The 26,064-nt window shown below is 36.7% G+C and overlaps 1 protein-coding gene across 1 annotated transcript in view; it reads right to left on the bottom strand.

Annotated features, from left to right (window-relative positions):
• Positions 1 to 26,064, bottom strand: part of SLC1A3 (solute carrier family 1 member 3) — a 74,972-nt gene that overhangs the window by 32,597 nt on the left and 16,311 nt on the right. The window contains exon 3 of the mRNA XM_080372146.1: positions 16,467 to 16,604. Coding sequence (XP_080228272.1) covers positions 16,467 to 16,604 — 138 coding nt within the window. The remainder of the gene's footprint in view (positions 1 to 16,466; positions 16,605 to 26,064) is intronic.

Genomic DNA, 26,064 nt, shown 5'->3' with positions numbered 1-26,064 from the left:
GGGACATGTTGTTACAAGACTGAAATAAATAAGCCAGTAGTTGTAGGACTTCTTCCCAGTTCCCCAAGGATGAAAATATTAATTTTCGCTTATTCTGAACATATTGCCAAAAGTATCTACTTTAAACATGAAACGCACCACATGCTGGCAAGATACCAGTGATAAAGATACATTTGCCTTCTGGATGGTGTTAAGCACATTACTTAGCACTCCATAAAAATCCATCATACAGTTTCTTAAAATACACGTGGTAGCTTTTTATCTGCTAAAATGCTGGTCTGAGCTTTGGTACACTGTGCCTGGTGTCCTTCACAGACATGTTGTTGTATGTGCAGCACTTACTAAACAGCATTCCACAAATGTACAGCGCTCTGTTATCTGACTGGCTGTATACCATGTGATGAAGCTGTGAACTATTTACTGTGCTATATCACTCCTGATCTACTTTAGCTGCTACTGAAAATGACAAACTTGAGAATACTTATGTGATATCAGAGGTATCATTAAAGGAACAGTCACTCACAATGCATCCTAATGTAAAAATGCATTTGCTTTTACATCTTTGGCATGTAACAGATGTCTGAAGACACACTTCTGTTGAATTTCTAGAAAAATGAAGTGAACATAATTCTAGTCAGAGAGGTGCAAGATTTAAATGACCTCTTTAAAAAAAAGATAGAGACATATCTCTGTTTACAAAATGACATGGGATTTGGGGTATGGGATTGTACTGATCTGTAACTTGTCACGGCTGTACACTGGAGGCATCACCTTCTCACTCAAAATGTGATCCAGTATTGTTGGCCAGCTAGTTCTTGGCTTCTTCACTAAAACTTCCAATAATAGACTCTACTGCAGTGATAGTGTCTTTTATTTGGATGATTGTCTACTAGGATCTGACACTAGTTAAGTTAATTTTATAGAGTTCACGCAGAAGCCATCATTTGGAAAGAAGCTTTGCCCAGTTGGATGTGACTCAAACTAAGATTTGAACTAATGGTAGTGTGTTACTAATACATCTGTTAACAACCTAGCTTTTGGATTTCTGCTTGGAATTTTAATTTTAGCACAGTTTTTAAAACACTGAGATTATCTATCTTTGCTAATATGACAATATTAATATTTTTTGAGTAATCTGAAGTTCCTTACTAAAAAACCCTGCATATTTTTATTGTTGCAGTAGCTACCATCTATTCTTGTACCAGGTTTACTTACTAGCAACAAAACTGCTCTGTCTTTTTTTTTTTTTTTTTAGAAATCTTGTCAATGACACAACACTGGTTGGTGCATCTATGTCCAACTTAAAAGTGATACATTTTCATTTTACTTTCAAGCTAGCAGTTCATTTGTCTACTGCTGTTTTATCCATTGATCTTCCAGAGAATTTGTCTGAGCTGCTCATGGAGCTGTCACTTTCCTTTTTGTCTGTGTTATGCACACCCTGCTGGTGTTTACATGTTGGTGTAATCCTTTTTCTTTGTTATATTTGTTCCCATGTGCCATGCATTTTTTTCCATGTGTGCTATTTTGCAACACTATGTATTCTTCCATGGGCTGTTCTTGATGGATTCACACTTCCTTCACTGAGTTTCCTCCTCTCATGCCTCAAGTATAATTGTAATTTCTGCCAAGTTGTAGTGCTATCTGCATTTGCATGAAGCAACAGAAATAATCTTGAATGGAGCTTCATGCTGCTGTTGCTGTTCTACTCCCCATATTGATACAAAATGAGCTCAGTTACCTATGACAGTGAAGTCAGCAATGCCAACATAAAACCTTCTCAGTGTGGAGAAGTCTGTTCTGAAAGACATTACCCTCAATACTGTATTGACTTGTGGTGCAGGAGCTAGTATAGTGAGGCCTCAGTCCTCTCGTAGTTCTGGTAGAATTGAGATGCACTGCTACGTAGTATTATCTATCCATGTCAAAAGCAACTGCATGGAGCTCCTTCATGTCTCTAAGTCATTATTTGCGTTAGAAATTGCAGAACAGTAACTAATTTGGCAATATAGAGTTCTTTTAGATTCTCATTATTCAAAGAATCACATTTAGTTGGTTTTGATAAGAAAAATTCTGCATATAAATTTGTATATGGCATGAGAAAATGTGTTGTGTATTAAGAAAGAATCTAGAAACAATCTGAGACTTCCTTTATCAAGTATAACAGTCTATTTAAAGATTATGGGATTGGATGCAGACATAATTAAAAAAAATATTATGTAGACTTTTAAAAATGTATAAACTAGCAGCATTTTAAAACACCACTGATAATCCATAAGTTAATATCTTAATAATAACATACTAAGCATTTTTCCTTTTTTTTTTCCATGGGCCATAGGAGTAAATCCTAATGTAATTGCATGCTAAATTCCAGCCCCCCTACTCCCCGCCACCCCCACCCCCACCCCAAATTTAATGGGTGACAATCAAATCAACTTTAGGAAAAAGATACTTCCTATTTGTGAATTTAAGGTCCTCTGGTAATATGCCATGTGAATGCTGAGGAGTCATTACTTTAGCTGCAATTAGTCTATTATGTTTAAAGCTGTCGTTATAATTTGGGTTTTTTTCACAATTCAGTAATGATGTTAAGGCTGTTGTGTGAACTCATTATGAAAGTGTGGAATTGGAGTTTCATGTGAATAGGCTTTTGTTTTCCTCCTTTTCTCTCCTTTGTTTTGGTGACCTCTTGAACTTTGGGTCACTGATTCAGTTACAGCCTTGCAACATCAAAGCCGTACATTTTTTATTATGTCTTTCTCCACCTTACAGACTTGTAGGAGGCAAGGGAAAGACGTTAAGATTTCATCTGGAATGCCTGATAGTAGCAATCAGTGTTTTTAAACAATATCATTCAGCTCTTTTCCAGGATGTTATAGGGCTAAGTACATTCGGCTTCCACAATTCAAGTACTATAGAGCTGCCATCTGGGCATCATCTGCTCGCAGGCAGGATTAAGGATATGAATTGCTTTGAGAAGTCTGGGGTACCAAAGAAAATATCAGCTGATTTTAAACTAAATGGATGAAAGAGGGTTTTTTTTTATCACTGTTATTGTTGGACTGTGATATTCTGCAAAACAGAAGAGACGCCTATTTACTTTTTAATGAACTATTAAACCTATTATCTTGAATTTGAAAGATTTATTTTCATTATGAATGTGGGTGTTTTGCACAGCTTCATTAGCCTTCAGACAGATATTACCCAGGCTTAGTAAGCTAATGTTCTATAACTTTGTTTTCAGGGATTGTAGAGTTAAGACATACTGCAATTGTAAATATTGGACAAAGCTGATTTTCAGTGCAAGAATGTATTCATTAATGAAGGAGCCATTCATTAGGTGAACTCTTGACCAAGCCCATTCTCTAGCTCTGAAAAGAAACTATAGTCACTGGAGAATCTCTGATATTATCTAGGTATTCAGATCTAAGTTAGAAGTGGGTGTTGAAATATCAGAACAAAGTATTTAGCTCTGCATACAAGTAGAAAGAAAATAAAAGCTGCTTATGGAGGAAAGACTCAGCATCAGTATGTTAATTCTAGTGCAAATAGTGTACTTCTAGTACTATGATGTACTTTTCTTTTTCTTATCTACCACCAGTAAGGAGCTAACAGTATAGCTGACTGAGGATGAAAAACAGATACTATCTAAAAAAATGTTAATTCTGTTTAAGTATGTAATTATTACAAACTGAAGCCGGATCCTGAAAACAAGCCTAACTGAGGCATCCAAATAAATGTATGTGTCAATGTACTTAGTCCAAAAAACTCTTCACAACTTGTGATACACTTGAAGACCTTCAAACTCTTCAGTGAAGCAGAGAAGATGAATATTGCTTAAAGATTAAGAACAGATCTGATAACTCTAACCACTCAGGCACTACAAGTCATGCTTTCCAAACAGTGACCCCAGCATTTTTTTCAGATAAGTTCCCTTTGTTGTGTGACTCCTGAGTTTTCAGAATATAGTCACAATCTGGTTTTGAGCTTTTCTTCACAACCAGGGGGCCAGGAAATTCAATTTGCTTTGTTACTTGACTTCCAGAGATGTTGGGTCTTTAAGAATAACATTAAGATCTGAAAGCTGCTGTTGGCATGCGAGTTGAGCACTTGACTGTTTTCTTTATTTGCATGTTTCTTGCTCAGTATTAGAACTGAATTGCTATTCAATTGTGTGAAACTATAAAGAATTTTATCTTTTTGTTCCCATATGATATGACCTCAAAAATAATGAGTCCTTTTTTTGCACAAGTCTTTCTGTATCCTAGTAGTTCTTACTTCTCTTTGTAGATCAACATTGGTATAGCTAGTTTTGGTAGACTTCTGCAGAGAAAAAAGTCCTTTCAAGACACTGTCAATAGAAGGAATACATGGAACTTTCGTATGCAGTGAGCAGAGGAACCAAAATTTGAAAGGTTGCCATCCTGGATGCTTTTCTTGCTGTTTTGCTAGATAGTCTTCACAGTAGCAGGAGCTGAAAGCTTGTGGTGTACTAAACAGCCCTCTTTTACTAAGTGCAAAAACCTGTGAGGAATCTGTATTTGTACTGATTGCACATGTCCCTCTTACAGATGGAAATGCCATGCTTAGCAATGATGAACACTTGGCCAAGATGAAAAATACTAAATATGCAAACTTTGCTGACCTGAGAAACACTGAGACAGGCAACTCAAGAAAGTCAACCTTGAGAACAGGTAGGGGCCTGTAGGAATTTCTTTTTCCCCTTTTCTGGAATTCATATGGCACTTGCTACCTTCCAGAAACACACAGGTGAGTTTTTAGGTAAATTGGATTAACTTTGCTGTGGTGTGTATTGGTGGCATCATTCAGTTAAACTTGGGAAGATCAAGTCCCAGAGAGAAACAAAGGAAGAAGGTCTTGTGTAAATGACGAAAAATGTCATCAGGGTGGCTCAAGTAAAATATCTGAGGCAGTGCATAGAATTGACAGACTATGCCCAGACCTAGCCAAAACTGATGTTTTCTAGAATAATCCATCACCACAAAACCCAGTCGTTTTTGGAACCGCTGGTATGTTACAAGAGTTTTGCCTCAAAGTTCAGCTATATAACAGCACCCTGGACCCGCTTGCTTGAAGAAAACTAGATCTGATAGTGTGAGCCTGAAAAAGTTCACATTCAGACACTTTCTGCCTAATTAAAAAAGGCTGGCAACTCTGTAAGGAGATTCTAGGTTTCAGCAAACATTTTGCTGTGCTCATGGCTGCCCAAGGCACTCATCTGGAGACAACATTGCAACAAAAGAGTAAGGACACCATATTTTACCCCATGCCAGCCACATCTCTGCAAAAATTATCAGCTCTGAAGAAGAACTACAACACAACTGGAAAGCAACTCCTAGCAACGAGGCAAGCTCTTAAATATTTGCAGTGGTATCTTTTGAGAGACTCTTCATGTCATATACAACACCAATTTTTATATTTTCTTGCATTCGTTTCTCAAGGGTTGAAATGGAGGATATAGAACTGCCTGGAAGAGAAATAAAGAAAAAATATGGACTATCAGGAGTGTCTGGATGAAAGGAATTGTAGCTGATGCAGGATCTGGTTTGTGACTCTCTAACATGCAGCTCAAACCCCAGATATTGCTGATTCATAGTTATATCTCTAGTCTCAACAGATCGTTAGAGATTTCTGTCCTGAATATCTCTGGTTTTAACTTCTTATCCTCCACCACCAGTAAGAGCTGTGTCATGGAGCTGTATACCAGGATGAACAAGTATCTGGGCAGTCTTCCTTCTCTTCCAGACAATCCAGCATCTTACTGGAACCCAGACCCAAGGCTTGAATCCTGTAGCTCTTGTGGTGCACAGTGACTTTCCTCATTCCCCATTGTTTAGAATCCAGGTAAGGCAGCCAGCAGTGCTAGCAAGAGACAATTATTCAGTATCTCTGCCTCCAGTAATGATGATAATGATGGATCTGCCTTATAGAAGTGTGTAAGCCAAATATGTGGATGAAGGACAGCATGTAGGGGATCCAGCAATTTGAGAATTAAATGGAAATAATACATTATAGGTCAACAACTTCCCATTATCAAAACACGGGAAAAAAATCGGGTGAAAACAAGTGTGGAGTACTTAACGATAGAATTACAGTCCCTGTTTCTGAAAAATGACAACCTTTTGTGTGTGGTTTGGTCTGCAGGTGGTTTTCCTGTGTAGCTGATGCAGTGATCCAGAAAGAACTTGTTGTCTGTCAGATTTTACAGCACTGATGAAAGGATTATGTATGTTCCTTCTGCTGGTGTGAAAGTACTCCTGGTAGCGTTACTGGTGTCCCCAAAATGCAGCCACAGGAACTTTCTTGAATTAGAGTCTTCTGGTCTTCATGAGCAGTTACGGCACAGACAAACCAACAAGAAAGCAAATACAATGGAGTTGTGCTACACTCGCATGTAGGAAATGGGGATGCAGATCATGCCATTCAGGCTAGAGGTAAATGGGTGAAAGGAGTAAAAACTGAAAGCTGTTAAAGCCTGAACAAAGCCTCTGTCCACCTAACTACTTGTAACTCTTCATAAGTTCTCAGTCATACTTTGATAATGGCTATTACACTGTTCTGTACAGTTCTTTCCTTCTTTCTTGACATAGGGTTTGCCTTATCTCTTTTATTTTTAAGTCTAACTTCATGTCAATGGAGTGAGTTTACATTAGTTGAAGGTGAGATGAATCTCAGATCCTCGAAGAGCTTTTCCTTGGTTTTGAGCTGGCTCTTAAAAGAGGTATGTGTGTCAGGAGGCTGGAACTGCTGACAGTAGTCATTGCCTTAGAGCAGTTGGTAGTTGAAAATCTTATCAGGTCAAAACAGAGAGACCCCTTCAGTCTGATATTAAATTCTATGGAGTGCAACAAAATCATAAACCTGTGGGAAATTAGTTTGTCTGATGGTTGGCCAACCTATTGTTTTGTTTTCATTTCTACCTGACAACAGATTCTTACTGAAAGGCTATGAGAAACAGAAAAAGATAGCATTCACTCCCCTTGCTGGCCCTCCCTGCATCTAGCCACCAGTGGGGACCAGGGACTTCCTAAATTGCTAGTTCCCCAAATGTAATAGTCAATGATGGCTACATCTATGAACTCTCTAGTTTCATTTTGAAACTATTAATTTCTGGGTTGTGGTGCTGTACAACGCAATTGTGTTGCATGAAAAAGTACTTCCTTTGCTTTATTATAAATGCACTCTCTAATGGCTTTGTTGGACATCCTTTATTATGAAAAATAATCATGAGCTATACTAATAAACAGTTACTCCATCTAAGCCTCTACAAATGAGTCATGATTTCTGTGGACTTTTATGGTGATTTTCTACAGCTGTATCTTTTTCAAGCTGAAAACTTGTAGACTGTTTAATCCCTCCTTGCATTTCACTACAACACCATTCCACTAATAAGCCCTGTCACCTTCTCTGGACTGTTCACAAGTCTGAGAACTCTTGCCTGTCTACTAGTGGCCACCTGAGAGCTTGTGATTTGGTAGATTATAGGTGTAGCATATTTCTCTTTCCCAGGTGTATCTGTTTGCACTTGGAACCATTCCAATTCATCTGTCGCATTATCAGAGGGTCATTCATTATTGAAAACATGTTTTTTTACAATTCAATCTTTGATATACCAAATAAAATGCTTGCTCTCATTAATAAGGTAATTAGTGTCCTAATTACCAAAATGCTAAGGATACTGGGTTTTGCATTCTGGACATTTTGCTGCACAAAATACAAACCCAGGTCTTCTCCATTTACAATCTAATGTAGCTGATTTTACATTTAATAATATTTTTGAGGTTTTAAATTTTCAAGTGTGCTGTTTTCCTGTAACAAATTCATATTCATTTATATTAAACTCAAAAAATTGTTTGGAGTTGTCCCTAAGGTGTTTTTAGTCCTTCTGCCTTTGACTGAAATAGAAGTGTTAATAAAGAGACAGTGTGGATTTACAATGGTGCATTGGTGCTCAGGCAAGATGCTTTAACACTTACATATTCTTCCAAATAATTTTTGCATTTTGTTTTGCCAGTGACTTGCCCATCAGCAAGTCTTGATGTCACGCATTTGAACTAAAGTAAAAAAACAAAATTAAATCTTTGTGGATGGGAGATTGTTACCTATTATCAACTCAGTTGGATTCACATGCAGAATGCAAACTGAGTAAGTGTGTGTGACAACCTGTTGTTCAATATTTCATGAAACAACTAAAAGTAGTGTTCTGCTAGGAAAAACTATATTTTGCATGAAATTTAAATCAGCCTTTAATTAAGAGCTTCTAGCAAACTTGAATGATTTTAGAGGGTTTTTTTTTAGTTTTGCTATCTTTAATTATTGAAGACCTTGTTCTTGAACACCCTTGCTGTTTGTGCATTACTACTTGCAGAGACTTAAGACTTCCAAAACTACACCTGCTGTGTACTTTCTGCTTTTGGATGCTGTATATCATGCTTAGGTTTTCTTTTTTAAGGTATAATCAAATTTTATTTTATACAGTGTCATTATAGCAGGAATCTTATCCCTGCTCTTATTAGGTTTTAATTTTTAGTGGGATCTGGGTTCATGTAGGATTGTTACCTCAGGCTCTGTGAAGATACATTGCTGTGTACTTCCTATTGCAAAATTGTTGCAGAAATAGTTCAGAACTGAGTTCTATTTTCATTTTATGATCCTTTCTGTAGCTTCTTGGTCTTTGTACTTGTATAGGTTAAGTTAGATAACACTTTCTGAGTAAGAAGTTCCATGCAAAGCTGTATTTGTTGTATAAATATGTATGACATTTCATTAAGATTTTCTACCATCCATGCCTTGCACAATGCTTTCCGACTTCCAGCTGAGTATAGTTTGTTTCCTCTGGAGCATTCTCTGTGCAAAACTTTTTTCAGGAAACATATTCAGGAAATCATAGTCAAACTAATTGCCAACACACACTGCATCTGCAAATAGTTCTTTTGTATTTTAACTTGAAAAGTGATGTTTCTGGTGCTGAATATTTTCTAACCTACCTATTGATTTTTAAAAATGTAGCTGACTGCTACTTAAACTCATTTTTTTTAACTTATAGAAGTTTTATCCAAAATACTTCAGAATTACATGATATAATAATTGAACTTATCCTGCCTACATTCCCTTGAAGACTATGGAAGGGAACAGTGTAAGAAGGTTCCAATCTTTTCATATCTGAGTGCCTGTCTAAATAATGATTATTAGAGGCTGTATGCCAGACTTGATAGACATTTGCTTAACACAGTAATACAGGTACTGAAGAGCAGGATGTTTAAAGTAATTATGTGTATGAAGTTTCATGTTTATATAATTTTAGGTGATGTTGGCCCAAATGTACAATAAAGATGCTAGCTTGAGATTAAATTGTTACAGAACTTGGGTCAATACTAGTAATATTTCTTCAATTGTTTCTTTATCTCTACAGGAAATCCAAATTAAAAGTTGACTGGATATTTACTAATTCAGTAATTTTCATGCCCACATTTTTAGCCAGTCTTGGTTTTAGACATACATAAATAAAAGCATGGGATTTCCTTTATTTGTGGAAAAAATTATTTGGATGTTTACATTAAATAGCACTGTCATCCACTTATGCAAATTGCATGTCTAAATACTTATATGAATGCATATACTGATGTGTGCATGAAACGTACAAGTGCGTAAAATCAAAGATGCCATGCAATTCAGCTTTTATAGTATTCAGCTTTGATAAAACATTTTATTAAAAATTAAAATTTGACAAAATTTTATAAAATTCAGCTTTGATATGCTTACATAGTATTGGGGGCGGGGGAGGAAAAGGGAAGAGTTGCCTGAAAAATAAATTAGGTCACCTTTATAATAACATTTTATGTATTAAAAGAAAGGTTTAAGTGGAAAAATAAGACTCCTAGAATGGTCATGCATTGGTTACTCATAGTAGGTGTTTCTACTCTATGAAATATCTACACGGTTCCTCTGTAGGAAGCTTGCAATACAAATATACAGGCAACTCAAATGCTCTGGCAATCCAAAAGGTGCTTCATTTCTGGAGAATATGTCAATTCTCTTTTTTTTTTTTTTTTGCCTGTAACTAGAGTCAATTGAGATCAGTATACACCTTTACATTGATTTGGTAAGTTTTGATTATTTTGATTTCTAAAATAACTTCTTTAGGACATGCAAAGAGCAGAGATTTTTGGGAAAATCAGAGAATTTCCAATTTTTAGAATTTAGAAAATGGGTTAATTGCCTGGTGACCAGCTAAATGGAACACACACGGCCTACTTGTTTCTCAGTTTTCATGTATGAACTATATGAACTAGAATCAGGAATGCTGTATTTCTTAAACTGAAACACAGGAAAGTAAGGCTGACTTTTGTTAGTATTTTTGGCTTTCAGCTTTACTGTGAGTACACGAGGTGTTGCACAGGCACTGGTTTTAGGTCTGTTATGCCAGGATGAATTCAAGGGAATTACTGCTAGGCCCCTCCTTTTTCTTCCTGGGAGAAGGATATTGCTGGCCTTGCAGTATTTGTTCCCTTCTCTGGAATCTCGCTGAATGAGAGACTTCCCATCTGTTGAAATTACCATAAATATTTGTAGCTGATATGAGACAGCACCTGGGACCTTGTAGTAAGTGATAGCCTTTTTCCTGCTATAGGCTTGTAGGCAAGTAGGCAGGAGAACACTCGAACTTTATGGACACTCCATGCAGTGTGGCTCCTGCTTCCACAAACCCAGACACAGGATGGATTCCTAGCCTCTTTTTTTGAAGAGGTGATGCACAGATCTCTATGAATAAAGAATGTTGGCTGCTATTAATTTAATGTGTTAATACAGGACATTACAACTGTAAAAATGAAAAATGCTTATCATTTGCTAGAGGATACATGTTTTGGTAAGATTTAATAGCATTCACTTCCAGTTACACTTCATGGGTCATTTGCTGCCTCATTCCAAATACTGGAAAGGCAAATGTAAAACCTGATTTCTTAAGTTTAATAACATGAGACTAGAATTATGCCTTTACAAAAGACCGGGTACAGCTGCTATATGGATGTGGGAGGCTGTGCCATTGTATCGCAGTTCCCTGTCTTACAACCTAGTTTAGATCCATCACTCCATATGCTAACTTCAGAAGTTTTTTTTTAACTTCATGGTGTGGTATTTCTACAGTAACTGTCAGTATGGTCCCATATACCATTCTTGCTGTAATTATTTCTTTATTTCCATCTCTACACTGATAAAACTGAAATAGTTATATGCTTTGTGTCTGCTGAGCTGTGACAACTTAATCTACATGCCTCCATTAAAATTTTGATCATGTATAGTCATTTTCTTTTTTGCTTAGTAGCTATAAAAAAACTTCATCAGTGCTACCCCCGAAAGGAGAAAGAAGGCAGGGATACAAAAGGGACATGATATGCCTAAGGTTATACAACATGTCACAGCATTAATTTTCCTCATTTTACACCCATAAGTTGCTTTGAGCAAAATCTGGTTTTGCAGCAGTTGAATCTGTTTGTATCCAGATGCTGCATTTTTCCTGAGTTACATAAAGGAGTGGCTTGGATACTATTTTGAGTTCAGTTGTTTCTGTGAACACTATCCTTGTTTCATTATAGGTAATTTCAAGCAACTACATCTACAACTTGGCTGCTAATTGTGATCTCTGCTTATGTTTTATTTCATTGCTTGAGTCACTTTGTATGTCTTTCTTTTTATCTTAGTGAGGGGATAGATCATATTCCTTATTACTTCTTTTTAACATAGTCCCCATTCATTGCAGTCCTTTGAGTGCTGAAATCAAAAGCGTCATATGTACATTCAGGGTTAGTTAAGAAACACCCACACATGGAAATGCCAGCTTTCTGCACTTTGTCAACACTTTCTATAGTTTCTGTAGTGGAAATACTATGAATATGTTGAAAAAACCTGAGGAGAAAATCTTGTGTGTCTCAGCCTGCCTAAAGGAAAGGAACTTTTGTCTCCTGCAGTTGTCAATATTGTAGCCTGTTATTGAAAGGTTGTGTCAAAGGTAGGGGGGTTTCTGTCTTCCAGAATACATGAAAGATAGTCATGGCATTATTTGAATTAGAAAGGTGAGTACATATAAAAATAGATGTGCTACACACTACATACTAAGATGCTTTTCTTCTTTGAGGTAAATTTTGCACACTCAGTCTTCTAAACTCTTACTATACAGCCTTCTTTTGTGTAAGAAGATTCGCAGTCTTTATGTTTGTACAGAATCTTGCACATGCAATCCTTGTGTGTGATTAAGGTTCATTTGTACCATGTTAGTGCTATGCCTATTAACAGTTTGGACAAGCATTATCATCTAATTCACAGTGTGTTGTACTGGTATTGGTGACTGGGATCTTTCCTTGAATCTGTTACAACCTTTGGCGAGCCAGTGGACCTCACTGTTTCACTGTGTCTGTATTCCCTTTCTCTTTCCCCAGCTTGATTTATGTTAGTAAACCTATTTTCTTACTGTTCCTGCTATGTACAACAAAAGTTAGTCTCACATCTTGACTGGGATTTTTATGCTTTGCTATATTTTACCAGACAAAGATATTTGAAAGAAATGCACAGGATTTGATACTAGTTTACTTGCATCTAAAAGTAGTGGTCCCTGTATAACTAAATGCCAAGCTTCCAAAATTTTTGAGAAGGAAAAGCAGCCTGTCTATTAAACTGAGCTGAGACAGGAATTGTGCGAAATATTTGCAAATAACCCTTATAAAATTTTTCTAGCTTTAATATTTGTCACAAATGTTATGATCCAACTATGCTTTTTATAAAGACTGATCATGCATTATTTTTGTGAATGTAATTGCAGGAAATATATAGTTTGGTTAAGAAAATTTAACTTGTTCTGATGCCCTTATATTCAATGAATAACTGAAATGTGCAGGTAGAACTTGGCCAGTTTGAAAGGGTGGAATTTCAATTTCATTATGGTCTTGCTGTAACAGCTCAAAAAATGTTAATGTACATTGCTCTTAATGCTGGTGCAAATCTTGCAGCCTTTGCCTACTTCATGATGTGTTTAATTGTTATCATATACATATGCATATTATTTTATATACCTTTTAGGGACAATGCATATTTAAAAATAATTGTGTCAAGCAATTTGTTTATGTTAAATACTTCAAGTCTAATAAAATAAGAAGGTATAAAATATTTTGAACTCCTACAACTGCAGCAGATTCAAAACAGAAATGAAGCAAAATTATCAGACCTATGTTTGCATAAGAATTCAGGTCAGATTTGGCCATAAAATAATCCAAATGGGAGTTTCATCTATTTCTTTAACTATTTATGCTGCCTCCCATTTACCGTGCTTTAATTTTGCCTTTGGCTTTTTAAGAGATACTAATTGGTAATGCTGACTTAGGAGTTCTCCTGTTTGAAAGACTGTAGAGAATAAAGACCAGCACTGAGTATGCAGGTAGATTTGTGTCTAAACCACAAAAGATAAAGAATACAGATATTCATATAATCATATTTTCCTATAAACAGTGAAAGATGGTGAAAGGTATGCAAGTAACTTCTGTTTTCTCCCAAGCAGCTGTTGGTACATGTCTGGTAACATACATATCAGGAGATAGAATCTCATAGGGAAAACTGCATACTTGCTTGAGCCATGTGTCATAAGGCAAATGTGAGTAAAAACCTCTGAATGTGATTCTGCATCGTTTCTTTCATGAAAGTACCAAAACAGTCTAATAGAGAAATGTGACTGCGTTGACTTCACCCTTTATAGTATATTTTCCCAAGACTCTGTGAATAACCATCAGAACTGTTTACTCGTGTAGCAGAAGTCTTCAGTTTCTCAATCTATCTTTCACTTACATATAACTATTTTTATATAGTTTATACATATACATGTATTTATAAAAAATATAGTTATGTTTTTATGGTTCTAATTTCTTCGACATTCACAAAATTTTCATGGGAATGTAATCATCCCCAGGCTATTTCTAATACCTCAGAGACCATGTGTTCTGATACTGTCATAACCAGTCATATTGAGCACACTTACATAAATACAAATGGAAACCCAGAACATTGTATCTGAGAGGCACTGTCATGTCTGCAGACAGCAAAAACATGTATTCAGTTAATTTCCAATCATAAGAAGAAATTATATTATCAGTGTGCAAGACCCTGGAGGAATCTTTTTGAGCTTAGTTAAAAGGCATCCACTTTGCTTTGCCAGAAAAAATACAGGAAATAAAAGATTTGACTCATGGATGCCAAGATTGGTCTTGAGACTGACTTCAGAAGCATAAGAATTTTACCCAATGAACTATCCTATGATGTGTTAAAAAATAAACAAATAACATCTACAAAATTGCACAGTAGTACACATGTAAAGGTTATAGTTCATTATTATTTAGTTATTCAATAATACCTGTATATTTACTTGGGTATAACAGTTCTGCAGCAAATATGTAAGACCATCTTTTAAAAAAAATAATTGTGTACGCTATATGAAGAATATGTGTGGAAAACAGTTTATCCACAGTTTTTAGCAATAAACAGGGAAATGTCTTTTAATCCCCTGAAAAAAGACATAGTCCTATTGTATTTTGTAATTTTAAAAAAGAATGAAATCTGTTATTTGTGAACTGCAGCAGTTTTCTCTGATTGTTCTCTGCCTGCATAAAGAAATTTAAAATGTTAGTTATTCACCTTGAAAATTACTGACTCTACTTCAAAGGGGAACTCCTAGGAATAATCCACTTAATATTACCAGGCACTTGTATGATAATAAGACAGATCTTATAGGTAGATAAGATTTTCTTTGCCAAAAACCTTTGTGTAATGAAAACTATTGTTATGAAAAAAAGACATAAAAAAGGATAAATGGCTCCAGAGAATTTAAAGAGAAAAAAAGCCATCAAAAAGAGGGGTACTGTTGAATCCAGAGACTGGAGGTTCTTTTCAGAATAGAACTAGTTGGAAAGTAATTATTCTGAAATTTCACAAAAGACCTGGTGATACAGTAAATTAACCTGGTTTACTGCAAGGCCAGCTCCTTATGACACTTGTGACTCTCTGAGGTGGATTTGCTGATCTGTACCTGAACAAAGTGTTCCTACTTAGAATTTTGAAAGTAAATTTAAATCCTTATGTAAGACGATCTACCTAATTTTCTGTTTTAACTTGAGCTCTCTCAGAGAGCCAATATGGGTGCAGAGGTACAAGGAACTGAGCAGGTAAATTCTCCTGCAATAACTCATCCTACAAAATGGACCATCTGACACTGAAAAATGGTAAATGTGTCTCCTTTTCTGCTTTTAGTGGTTATTCTATCAGCGTCCAGCCAACCTGGAGAGTTCTGCAGGTGAAAGGTACAAGAAAACATTGAGGAGATACGACATGTCATCAGTTATATACTGATTGGGAATAAAACCTGTTATTGTTTCCTCTACAAGATTTATAAATTTCTGTCTAATTTCAGTGTTCATTAAACTTTCAGTATCTGTATAATACACATACAGAAACAAACCTTGCTTTCTCCTTGAAATATGTGAAGGCAAATGATTTTGTAAATGTGAATACCCTCGTTTCTGCTCTTATATTAACAGGTTATATATATATATACATACCATCTTTGATATCTGTGAAGATGCAGTCTATGTTCATTTGCATTTGTGAGAAGAGATCTTAACATTAAAATATTTTAAAATCAGTGAAATTGAGAACAGCTTATAGTCTCTGGATCCTCTGACAGTTAAGGTAGGGTATTAGGTGTTTAGATCTTAGGACTGCAGAGTGGGCAGTTTTAGTTAAGTTCTCCACAAGTTATACCACTGATATGCCGATAGACCAAAGTCCATGATTTCTTTTCTTCAGATAATTAATAGGATAAACAACACAGATGCACCATCAACATTCATAAAAAACCCTCAGGGCTCTTCCATGAAACTTAGGTGGAATGAAATGGCATACATCATAATGAGAAATTAAATATTGCATCTCTAGCACAAGGAAAAACTTAGGGCTTGAAGCTTGATAGAATTGATAACCAGGAGACAGGAAACCAGAACTGATGGGAATTTTCTTCCAAACTACTCAGTCTATCCCATCTATCACCTATTTGTTCTAATCTGTTGTTACAAGATTAGGGTGTAGACAAATGTTTTACAGATGTGAGTTTATGGTTATTGGTTATTGCCCATGATCACTAGTTTATACTTTCTTGGGTCTTGGAACTGTTTTTCTGAGACACATTATCTTTGGTAACAAAAGGACATTGTGGAGGAAATACCTGTTCAGAACATAAAAGAAGAAAGTGGGGAGCAGAGTCAGCTTCATAGCAACTACATATAATAACCTGTACAGTTAGATTGCCTTGGAATTCCATGTCTTCTAGGACATAGAATGTTCATTTGTTATGATTTGGTGTGTGTAGCTTTATCAAGTTATTTAAAAGAAAAAAAAAATGTTTCTTTTTTTACCTGTGACTAAACTGGATACAATTAGTGGCAGGACCAACATTTGCAGCATTCTCATGAGTAATTCTCCTGGAAATGAAAAGTACTTGACTTCCCGATAGCTCATCTTGTATGATCGGAGAGAAAATCCAAGGATTACACCTGAAGAGAGGGAAAATATATCATGACTTTCTCTTATAAAGTGTAATAACATCCGAATGTGAACATCATGATTTCGTATTTAGTTGACGTATCTGATTGTAAGATGCACTTTTTAGTATGCCCTAGACTGCACTCCCGATTTGTTCCCACAAATACCAACTACTATTATGAGTAGTCCTACTGAAGACATTACATTTTTTCTCACTGTAACAGAATCAGAAGGTTATTTGTGCTGCTATATTTTAAAATCTGGATTAATCTAAAATGTACATCTTGAGCACTAATGAAAAGGAAACAGCCCCTGCTACTGCAGCAAAGTGCTTTGAATTCTGGAATTTTGAGTCTAATCATATATGCAATGCATAGACATACTAACTACCAACCTGCATAAGTCTTGTCTGTGCCTGTTTACTCTGTGGGGCCTGATCCTGTCGATGTGCTTCAGATTGGGTGAGATAACCAGGACAGACATATTTGAGAATGCCCTTGTGGCTTGGTCTTTACACAACAAAACAGCATCAGGAGGTCAGTAGTTTTACACATGCCTACCTTCAGAAACACAAGCACTTGTGAAAAAGCGGCTAATAGGGGTTGGAAGGTCTTACTGAATGATTAAGTGGTGAGTTTCAGTGCCTGAGGGAGTGGAGTAAGGGAGTGCCTGGATCCATTTATCTTGCTGGGAACAGATAAATAGTGCTTGAGATAATTTACAAATGGAAGCGATAGGTTGACATGTGACAACCTAAACTTCTCAGCTAGAACTTTGTAGATTTTGTGCTGTGCTTGACACCCTCTGCTTTATTTGCTTCTTTGGTTAGTTATTTTGTTATTATCGTAACTAGTTACGATTTACTGAATGTCAAATGATTTGGTGCCTATCTGATGTAGGTGTTCTATGTCCAGCCAGGCAATACATGGCTTTATCTGGAACACCTTAACCATACAGATGGTAAAACTCAACTATCCCTCCTTCCCATTCCTGAATTCATGTTGTTCCCCACCGTCTAGTACTGGCATTTGTGCTAATTGTGGCTGTATAGAAAGTTGGATCAGAGAATTGATCCTGCTGCAAAAAGAATTTATTTTACTTGGTTAATTTTCATCTAAGTCAATTCCCAGAGATAATTTGTTTGCATGACTGCACAAGTGTTGGTATCTTCACAAGGGAATGTACCTTGGTACATTGTACGAGGTACAAGCAATGTATCTTGGAGTAGGGTAGGACTGCTCTTTTTGGCAGATAGGGAGGCTTATGTTTCCTAAAGCTTTTCATGAAACTGTATGGTCAGTGATGTGAGGCAGAAGAGCATTCAAGCTCACTTCTAGACCATGTTAGCACTTGGAGATGTCCTGAAAATGCCATAACATTGAACACTTCCAGAGACTACTAGTTCCAATTCTTAATCACTTTGTGGGTTTGCCTTCTTTTTTTAAATCAGATTTTAGATTGGTACATCCATACAGCAGACAATATCTTCAGGCCAAATTTTACTAGCTAAAATATGCTGTTATGCCTCCTACACTAGCTTGTTGCCATCTGCTCATGTAAGGCAAGAGCTATAACCCTTGTGTTAGTGACCACTGTCTGATCATGCTGTTAGAGACTTCAGCATGTTAGCTAGGTTAGAGTAGTCCAGAAATCTCTTGTGTAGGATAGAAAATTTCAGTGTCATAGAATGGGAGAAAAATGATTAGAGGACAATTGGAACCAAGCACAGAGTTCACACTATGGAAGAAAGCGGTGGGACTAGGAGGCATTTGTTTTAGTGTCATTCATGTTCTATAGACTCAAGTAGTCAAAGTGCATTTTGAATACATTATATTTTTTTTAGGTAAAAGTAGATCATAAAATGCAAAGAGGAAGGACCTCTGAATTATTCTTGATTAAAGACCTGCCTTAGAGTTTTCCTTCTTTTCAGTAAGGTTCTAAATTCCCCTGCACTGTTACTCATTATTTTCTTTTTATATGGGAAACACATTTCCCAGATATAAAGAATCCATCTGGACCCATTGTTTCAGAACTTAATGAGCACTACATTTTGACAACGGGATAACAAGCAAATAGAGCTAGGCCAGTCTCTTACTTAGACCACAGTCCTGCAATTAGTTCCACATGAATTAATTTCTGTACTAGTACAAAGCCTCACTGAATTTAGTAAGGGTTTCTGAGGCTGCTATAAGAACTAGTTCTGACTCTATACTATAAGGGCTCGATTATCTGGTCGGCTACTGTCCACGCAGTACAAAGTGGCCTAAGAAAGAATCAGGACCTGAGTCAATGGCTGTTTGAATGAATATTATTGATAGTGAGAATGAGTTCCTGAAGTTCCATGTAAACCTGTTGAGCCAAAAATTACCGCTTTTTTTTTTTTGTCCTAAAGTGCTCTATGCGTAATTACAGGATTACCCAGCACTGAAGTTGCAAAAAGAATTTCTGAGATGTGGGAAAAATGTGATGGTAATGTATTCCAGTGAACTGGTTGACACCCAGTAGTTACTAATTCTTCAGCCCTAATCTTAGCACTGCTGTTAATTTATATGCAGTCATGCCTAAGCCATAAGAACCTTTCCCTGACTCAGTTTCTCTACTTGTAATATAGGTATAGTAGTAGTTGCTTCATAGATGTTTCTGAAAATTGATTGTGTTCACATAATGACCTTAGCAGTGCAAGAAGGAATTTAAGCAAATTATTTCCTTACTGTAGTGTCTAATAACGAAAGCAGAACCGCATAATTTTACCCATCTCTTTTGGTTTTAGAATATATGGTGATGATACTGGGTATTACATCCTGTCTGAAAGTCAAACTTGGCAAGGCAGCTTTGACTTCTTTGACTTCACTTCTCAGAACCAACATTCACATGTTTTAAAGAGTGAGGTAGCAGCATACAATGATGATTTAGAGATAGGCACAATGATAAAGTATCAACATAAAATTGGGAAGTTGGACCTGGCAGAAGGTACTAAACCTCTGGAAGGTGTTCAGTATTTCAACAACCATCCATGTCTTTGTGTGTGGTAAGAGTTGTAGTGCTTAGCACCCTCCATGGTCAGGATTGAGAAGATTAAATACTGGAGCTGGCCTTTCTCTGTAAAAGTTTCAAGTTTCTGACTAATTCTGAGAATTTTAATGAAGCAAAGCTTTGTGTGAAACAAGTTCCCACAACCTGTTGTGCAGGTTTCTGACTACCCTTTGTAACAGAGAACAACTAATCAACAATCGACACTATCAGAGCCTGACTTCTCAAATGGTAAATGGTGTACCATTTCTGCACTGCAGGGAAGAGTAGATTTCTCAACAGAATTTGTTAATTTTTTTCTGGAAATAATCAGCAGTGCATGTTTAAGTTAAGGAGCTGAATTCTACACATGTGTATAGTTGTATAACAGAACCACTTTGCTGAATCATTTATACTGTTCATAATGAAGAAGCAAATCAGATTACAGTTATAAAAAGATTTTTGAGGTGTTCTTGTCAACAGTATCATCAAATTTATGGAAAACTTGATTTGCACATAATCTTGATGACAGAACAATCCTTGAAATAAACCATTTTAGTGCATTTTTATACCAATGTAGATGTTTAAAATAAAATTCAATCTGTATGAATACAGTGAAGAGAGGATTTAAAACTTGAAAGGAGAAGAAGGTGAAAATAATTCTGACAGTGATGGGAATGGGATGGAAATGGAAAAAATGGCAGATATGATTTGGGATTGCTTATACCTTAGATAGGAATTCACAGTGATGAATGGCCTAGGGTTTTCACTTCTAGATGCTGCAGTACCAGAAAGGAACAATAAAGTCTTCATGTCAGGCTTTAAAAACTATGGGTATACCTGTAACCACTAAGAAAATTACAACTTCTATATAAAATTTCTTAAATGGATTAACATCAAAGTGTGATGAAGTGATCATTAAACTCAGGATCTGAAGCAACAAGACAAAACATCAATAATTTTGTAACAGTTTTTTAGGAACAGATTTGTTATGGAGATGCTGCTGCTTCTTTATTTGTTTTGTTTTTTTCACAGAAAAAAATATCGTAATGATCTACCAGAGCATCATCAACTTACATAGAATTTCTTAAATTGAATTTGGGAATAAACTTCAAAATCCTCTATGGAGAAAATGAAGTTCTTAACTGTATTACAAAATGCCTTGGTCTCACAACAGTAGAGAGCTGTTTCACATGATAGTTTGTGTTGCATAGAGGAAATAGGTTGCACACCTACACGTGGGTTTAAACCACCACATCAGAGAAAAAAAAAAAAAAAAGAACCATAACTTTTAGAAGATAAGAGATGGGGCTTTATTCAGATCTAAATGCTCATTCAGGAACTTCAGAACTATCCTCCTCCTTGGCTCACTTAGAAAAATTAGATATAAAAATTTAATAGAGAGGATTGCTTTTTTCACTACTTCAAGTAATTCATAATTTTAAAGAGAATAAGGAAGTTTTTAATTGGCATGATGTTTTTAAATGAACAAAAGCAGCAGCTTTGTTGAATAACTGAAGTCTCCGTTTTTAAAATGAATCCTTATGAGCTTCTGATCTTCATTTAATTTCAGAAACATGCAGGAATTAAGGCCATACCATTATTTGGAGTTAATATTTTCTACAATGTCCATGCTCTCTGCTGTATTTTCATTCAGAAAGTAGAAAATCTAGGCAGTTTCACTTTTTAATTGATCAAAAATCACTCAAGCATATTTCAAGAGGAAATTCCAAGGTGATATATCAATGACAGTACAAAAGCTGCCTTTTCTTTATTAGTGCTTTCCAGTTCAAACAGAACACACCAATAAGAGTTACATATACTTCTGCTCTTTACCAGTAAAACTCAAACCACTGTTGAATGAGGTTCCCATCAACACCTTTTCTGTAATAGGTGAGGTATAGACCTTTTATTTTCTAACACGAAATAGAAAGATTCATAGTAACTGGAAAATAATACCTTAAACTAGGTAGAATAGTGCACTAAAGTAACAGCTGTTAATAGTCCTCTTCCAGAAGATCTTATAACCAGCAAGCAAATAACATTTTGTTCTATAACAGAAATTGGGCAAAAGCCAGTAAGAGAATCAGGCTCCTACCAGTTTAATGGGACATTGTACGTTTTTGTTAGCTGCACAGCCATTTCGTTCTTACATTCCTGCAGAGCTCTGGAATGAATGCTTTTGTTCTTTGGGTCATTTATTTCTGCTTAATTTACCATTTTGTTCTGACACCTTTTCCTCCAACAACTAGTTTCAGATAAGGCCACAACTGTATTTACTTGAGAGAAAAAGTTAAATTAACTTCTCTAGTGATAAGAAATACTTCAAGTTGCCAACAAAATCACAATCATTCTTAATCTTTTTCTTTGCTTGCCACAAGAACCACAGACTCACAAATTCATTTGCATGCTTCTGATTTTAATTTTTTTCCATAATTTTATATTGAACCTTCCTCCTACCCTCACCCCCCTTGTATATCACATGCTCCTTCCTTACTTTCTGGTTTTCTTTATGTAGGTAGAGAGGCATGTTCCCTTTGAAACCATTCTGATGAACCTAAATACTAGGTACCTAATCTAAATATTCAATACCTAAATACTACAGCAGTCTTTTTTTGGTGATTTTTTGTGACTTTTACTGATTTTATGTTAAAAATTAGCTCTTACTATGCTAATTATTGTTTAGTTGCTAACTAGTTACTTTTTTTACTCAATTGACTTAATTTAGGACTGCAGTGGAGTTGCTGCTCTTAATCATGAGGACTATTTCTTGTATAATACATACCTTGGTACTGCCTTATTGCATCTTTTTGACCTTTTTTATCCTAAAGTTTTAAGATTACGACCCTCTCTAAAGGTTCTTCACACAAAGTATATTTGATGGGAAAACCTAAAAAGTACTGGAGAAATGCCCTTGGTTCAGGAGAGACACTTACAGGCTCTTTTGTCCAAGTCCTGTGTCAGGCAAATAAGTAAGGTAAGGAAAGGCATGTACAGCATCAAACTGAGGGGAATAATGCTGTGGACAACACTAGATTGCTACAGTCAGGAAAATAATACAATTTAAGCTGATTCTTTTAATAGAATAGAATGGACTAGACTAGAATAGAGTATTTCAGTTGGAAGGGACCTACAACGATCACCTAGTCCAGCCACCTGACACCGCTTCGGGGCTGACCAAGGGTTAAAGCTCGTTACTAAGGGCATTGGCCAAACGCCTCTGAAGCACTGACAGGCCTGGGGCATCGCCCACCGCCCCAGGAAGCCTGTTGCAGTGTCTGACCACCCTCTCGGTGAAGAAGTGCTTCCTGACGTCCAGCCTGAGCCTCCCCTGGCGCAGCTTTGAACCATTCCCGCGTGTCCGTCACCGGATCCCGGGCAGAAGGGATCAGCACCTCCCTCCCCACGTCCCCTCCCCAGGAAGCTGCAGAGAGCAGCAAGGTTGCCCTTCAGCCTCTTCTCCAAGCTAGACTGACCTAAAGTCCTTACTTCAAAGGACTTGTCAGATACTGAGATGAGCTCATTTGGGGGCTAAACCAGGGAGGAACTATTTTTTACTGGGTTAGATTTCTGCCAGATTAGTTCCCTGTACAGGTTTACTCCTGTGCTAGGTGGTGGTGGTGCTGGTGTAATGGCAAGGGAGGAAAGAAAACATGTGGAAGTGGGAACATGCAGCCAGGGACAGAGGTAGGACTGGCTTAATCAATCACAGAAACATACCCTTAAGCAACCTAATCAATTACTCTTCCTATGACAATCCAGAACAATCCAGGAGCTAACAGGTAGCTTAAAATTTCTTTACTTCTCTTCTTCTGAGGCCAAATTCAGAGTAAATGTTTTCCACATGAGCTTTCTTCTCTGTTTCATACATGAAGAAGACCAAGTATCAACTGTCTTAATAAACTAGCTGGTATTCCTGTACAGCTGTCACCTGACAGAGACCCAGTAGAGAATCTCACACGTATAGGTGTATATATATTTGTGTGACATCTTCCTTCTCTTTTAACTGGATGATGCCAATGCAGTAGAGAGCTTAAGGAGCTCTGCACTAAGTAGCTTTTATAGGTGGCTGTACTGAAGTGGAATATGTTGGTTAATTTGGACAAAAATAGCTGCCTCTCCTTTGCTTGAGAGATATCATGAGGGGAGTCACTGGAGAAGTTCCATAGAAGAGCTAGATATCCTAGGCACGATTGGGATCCAGAAGATCGCAGTGGTGGGATATGTTGTGGTATGGGATGGTTCTAGCAGCAAGGTGATAACTTACAACTTGTTGACAGTTCTGTCATTGAACTACCTGGTTTATTTGTATATAAAATAGTCAGGGTGCAGTACACTTATTGTGCACAAGTAGACTGACCATGGCAGTTCTGGGTGGCAGGTACTGATTTGTGGCAGGCCTGACACTCTCTGGGAGTGCTAAAGTCATTGCCCAAGGCTACAGCATCTACTGTGCATGCACAGATGCACCCTGGAGCTCTCAGAGACTTCCAGACACCAAGCAATTTAGCTGAAACTGCTGTCTCAATTAAGGTGTGAAAGATCAGAAAACACCAGGACCCAAACCCTCCCATTCCACCTGGAGAGAATTCTAAGGCTGTAAAAAGAGATATGTCTGGAGAAAAGCAGATGTATAGTGAAGTAAGTTACATTGATGTCAATGAGTTTTTCCATGCATCCGAAGAGAAGTCAGTGTATCATCTTTGCTCAGGGGTCATGACAGTGCCGTGGTGTTCTCAGCTACACTGAAAAGGGACAGAGCAGCAATCACTGTGCATCAAGGACACCTGCCTCCTGAGAATGACTCTGAAGGTTTGCTTTGTCCAGTGACAGCTATCGCCTCAATAAAATCACACCAGACTTCTAACATCATTGTTCAGTTCCAATCTGCAAAGATTTATAGACATTTTATAATATTTTATTTTTATTTTATAGTATTTTATGGGCATTTAGAGGTAAATTAACATAGATACATAGCCATTTAATTTGCAGCTCAGAATTAAGATGCTCAGAACCTCTGCCTGTCACTGCCTAACTCTGGAGGTTGCTGAACTCCTGGAACACCTTCATAGCTATGGCTGGGCACTTAGATGTTTTCTTTACTTGTAGACAAAGCAGCAGCTCCTCAGATTTTGTGGACAGAAGGCATACCATAAGAATGGGGAGTTTGAAGTTGCAAGGAAAAACTGATGTAGCCATCGGTGTTTTATGAGGTACTGCCTAAACCAGGATGCTTCTAATGCCAAATCTGAGGATATAACAGCATCTGAGTGCAGTTAAAACTATTTTAAAAAATCACTGAAATCTGTCCATTGGTACTTCTTGGCTCCAGTGTTACACTCACACATTTGTTCCTTTCCCTCTCTAGTTATTTGGTTCATTTGCCTTCCCCAATTAGGAGGTAATTTTCTTCCTTTGAGAACATGTCCAAAAGATTGTTCTCTTTTTATCCAACTTTTGCTTCCTTGTTTGCCTTTAATTTTTTTCTTAAATTTTTTCTTGTTTTCCTTGAACTGTTTCTATATTTATTTCCCATCTTTGATTTCTTTTTTGTTATTTATAAGACAAGAAATTGCAGGGCATTTGTAGGGGATTTGGAATGAAGAGTTTTCACTGCTTGCACTGAAGCCTACTGTTCTTTGTGGAATGGGGACATTATTCCTGATTTTATCCACAGACAAAAGGCTTTACTGAAAGACAAGTACTCATAGATGCGTGTACTCTTATTAGTCTCTGAGCTATAGAAAATATACTTCTGATGCAAAAAATAATTCTATCAAAATTCAGGAATTTGCTCTTACTATGCATATAAAAAAGATAATACATCACAATTACAACAGATTGTATTTTGTGAAGTATTATTTAGAGTTATGGTACTACTCAGTGCTTTACAAAGTTACTGGAATAACTAGTTTTTTCATGCCTGGGTTTGCTTTGGTGCTTCACCTTCCTGATTAATGTTACTGGTTTTACTCCCATAAAGAATAGTTCCCAGTAGATAAGAAAGCTGCTTTCTAAGAGTTTACATAGTTCCTTTCTTGCCTTTACATTTCTGTCTTTCCTGTTTTTCTTCAACTGGAAGTTGACACAGTCCTTAACAGCACCAAATTCTGGTTTACTCTGCTACAATTTCAGCTGATCATCTGTACTATTTTGTCTTTTTTACTGTGTAGATGCACTGAGAAGTTGCATTCAATGGGATTGAGATCTCTCAGTGCCAAGAACTTTGTGCAAACATGCCCAGAAAATGTGCTTCAGCTGTACTCTGAAGAACTCCTGGTGTAGTTTAACAGAGAGCCTGAGGTTAGACCTTGATAGTTGCATTTATTTGTTTTTTTAATACCACCTCCGACATACACTACGAAATAGATCATTGTAGACTTGGCTTCCTTGATAGGCAGTTTCACACCATCATTTGTGGGACATTCAAATAATGCATTCATATCTTTATGGAGCAAACCC

This window comes from Falco punctatus, assembly GCF_963210335.1.
Source record: "Falco punctatus genome assembly, chromosome: Z".
Lineage (NCBI taxonomy): Eukaryota > Metazoa > Chordata > Aves > Falconiformes > Falconidae > Falco > Falco punctatus.
Note: the sequence above shows the minus strand (reverse complement) of the source record. Positions and strands in the feature narration are given on the sequence as shown.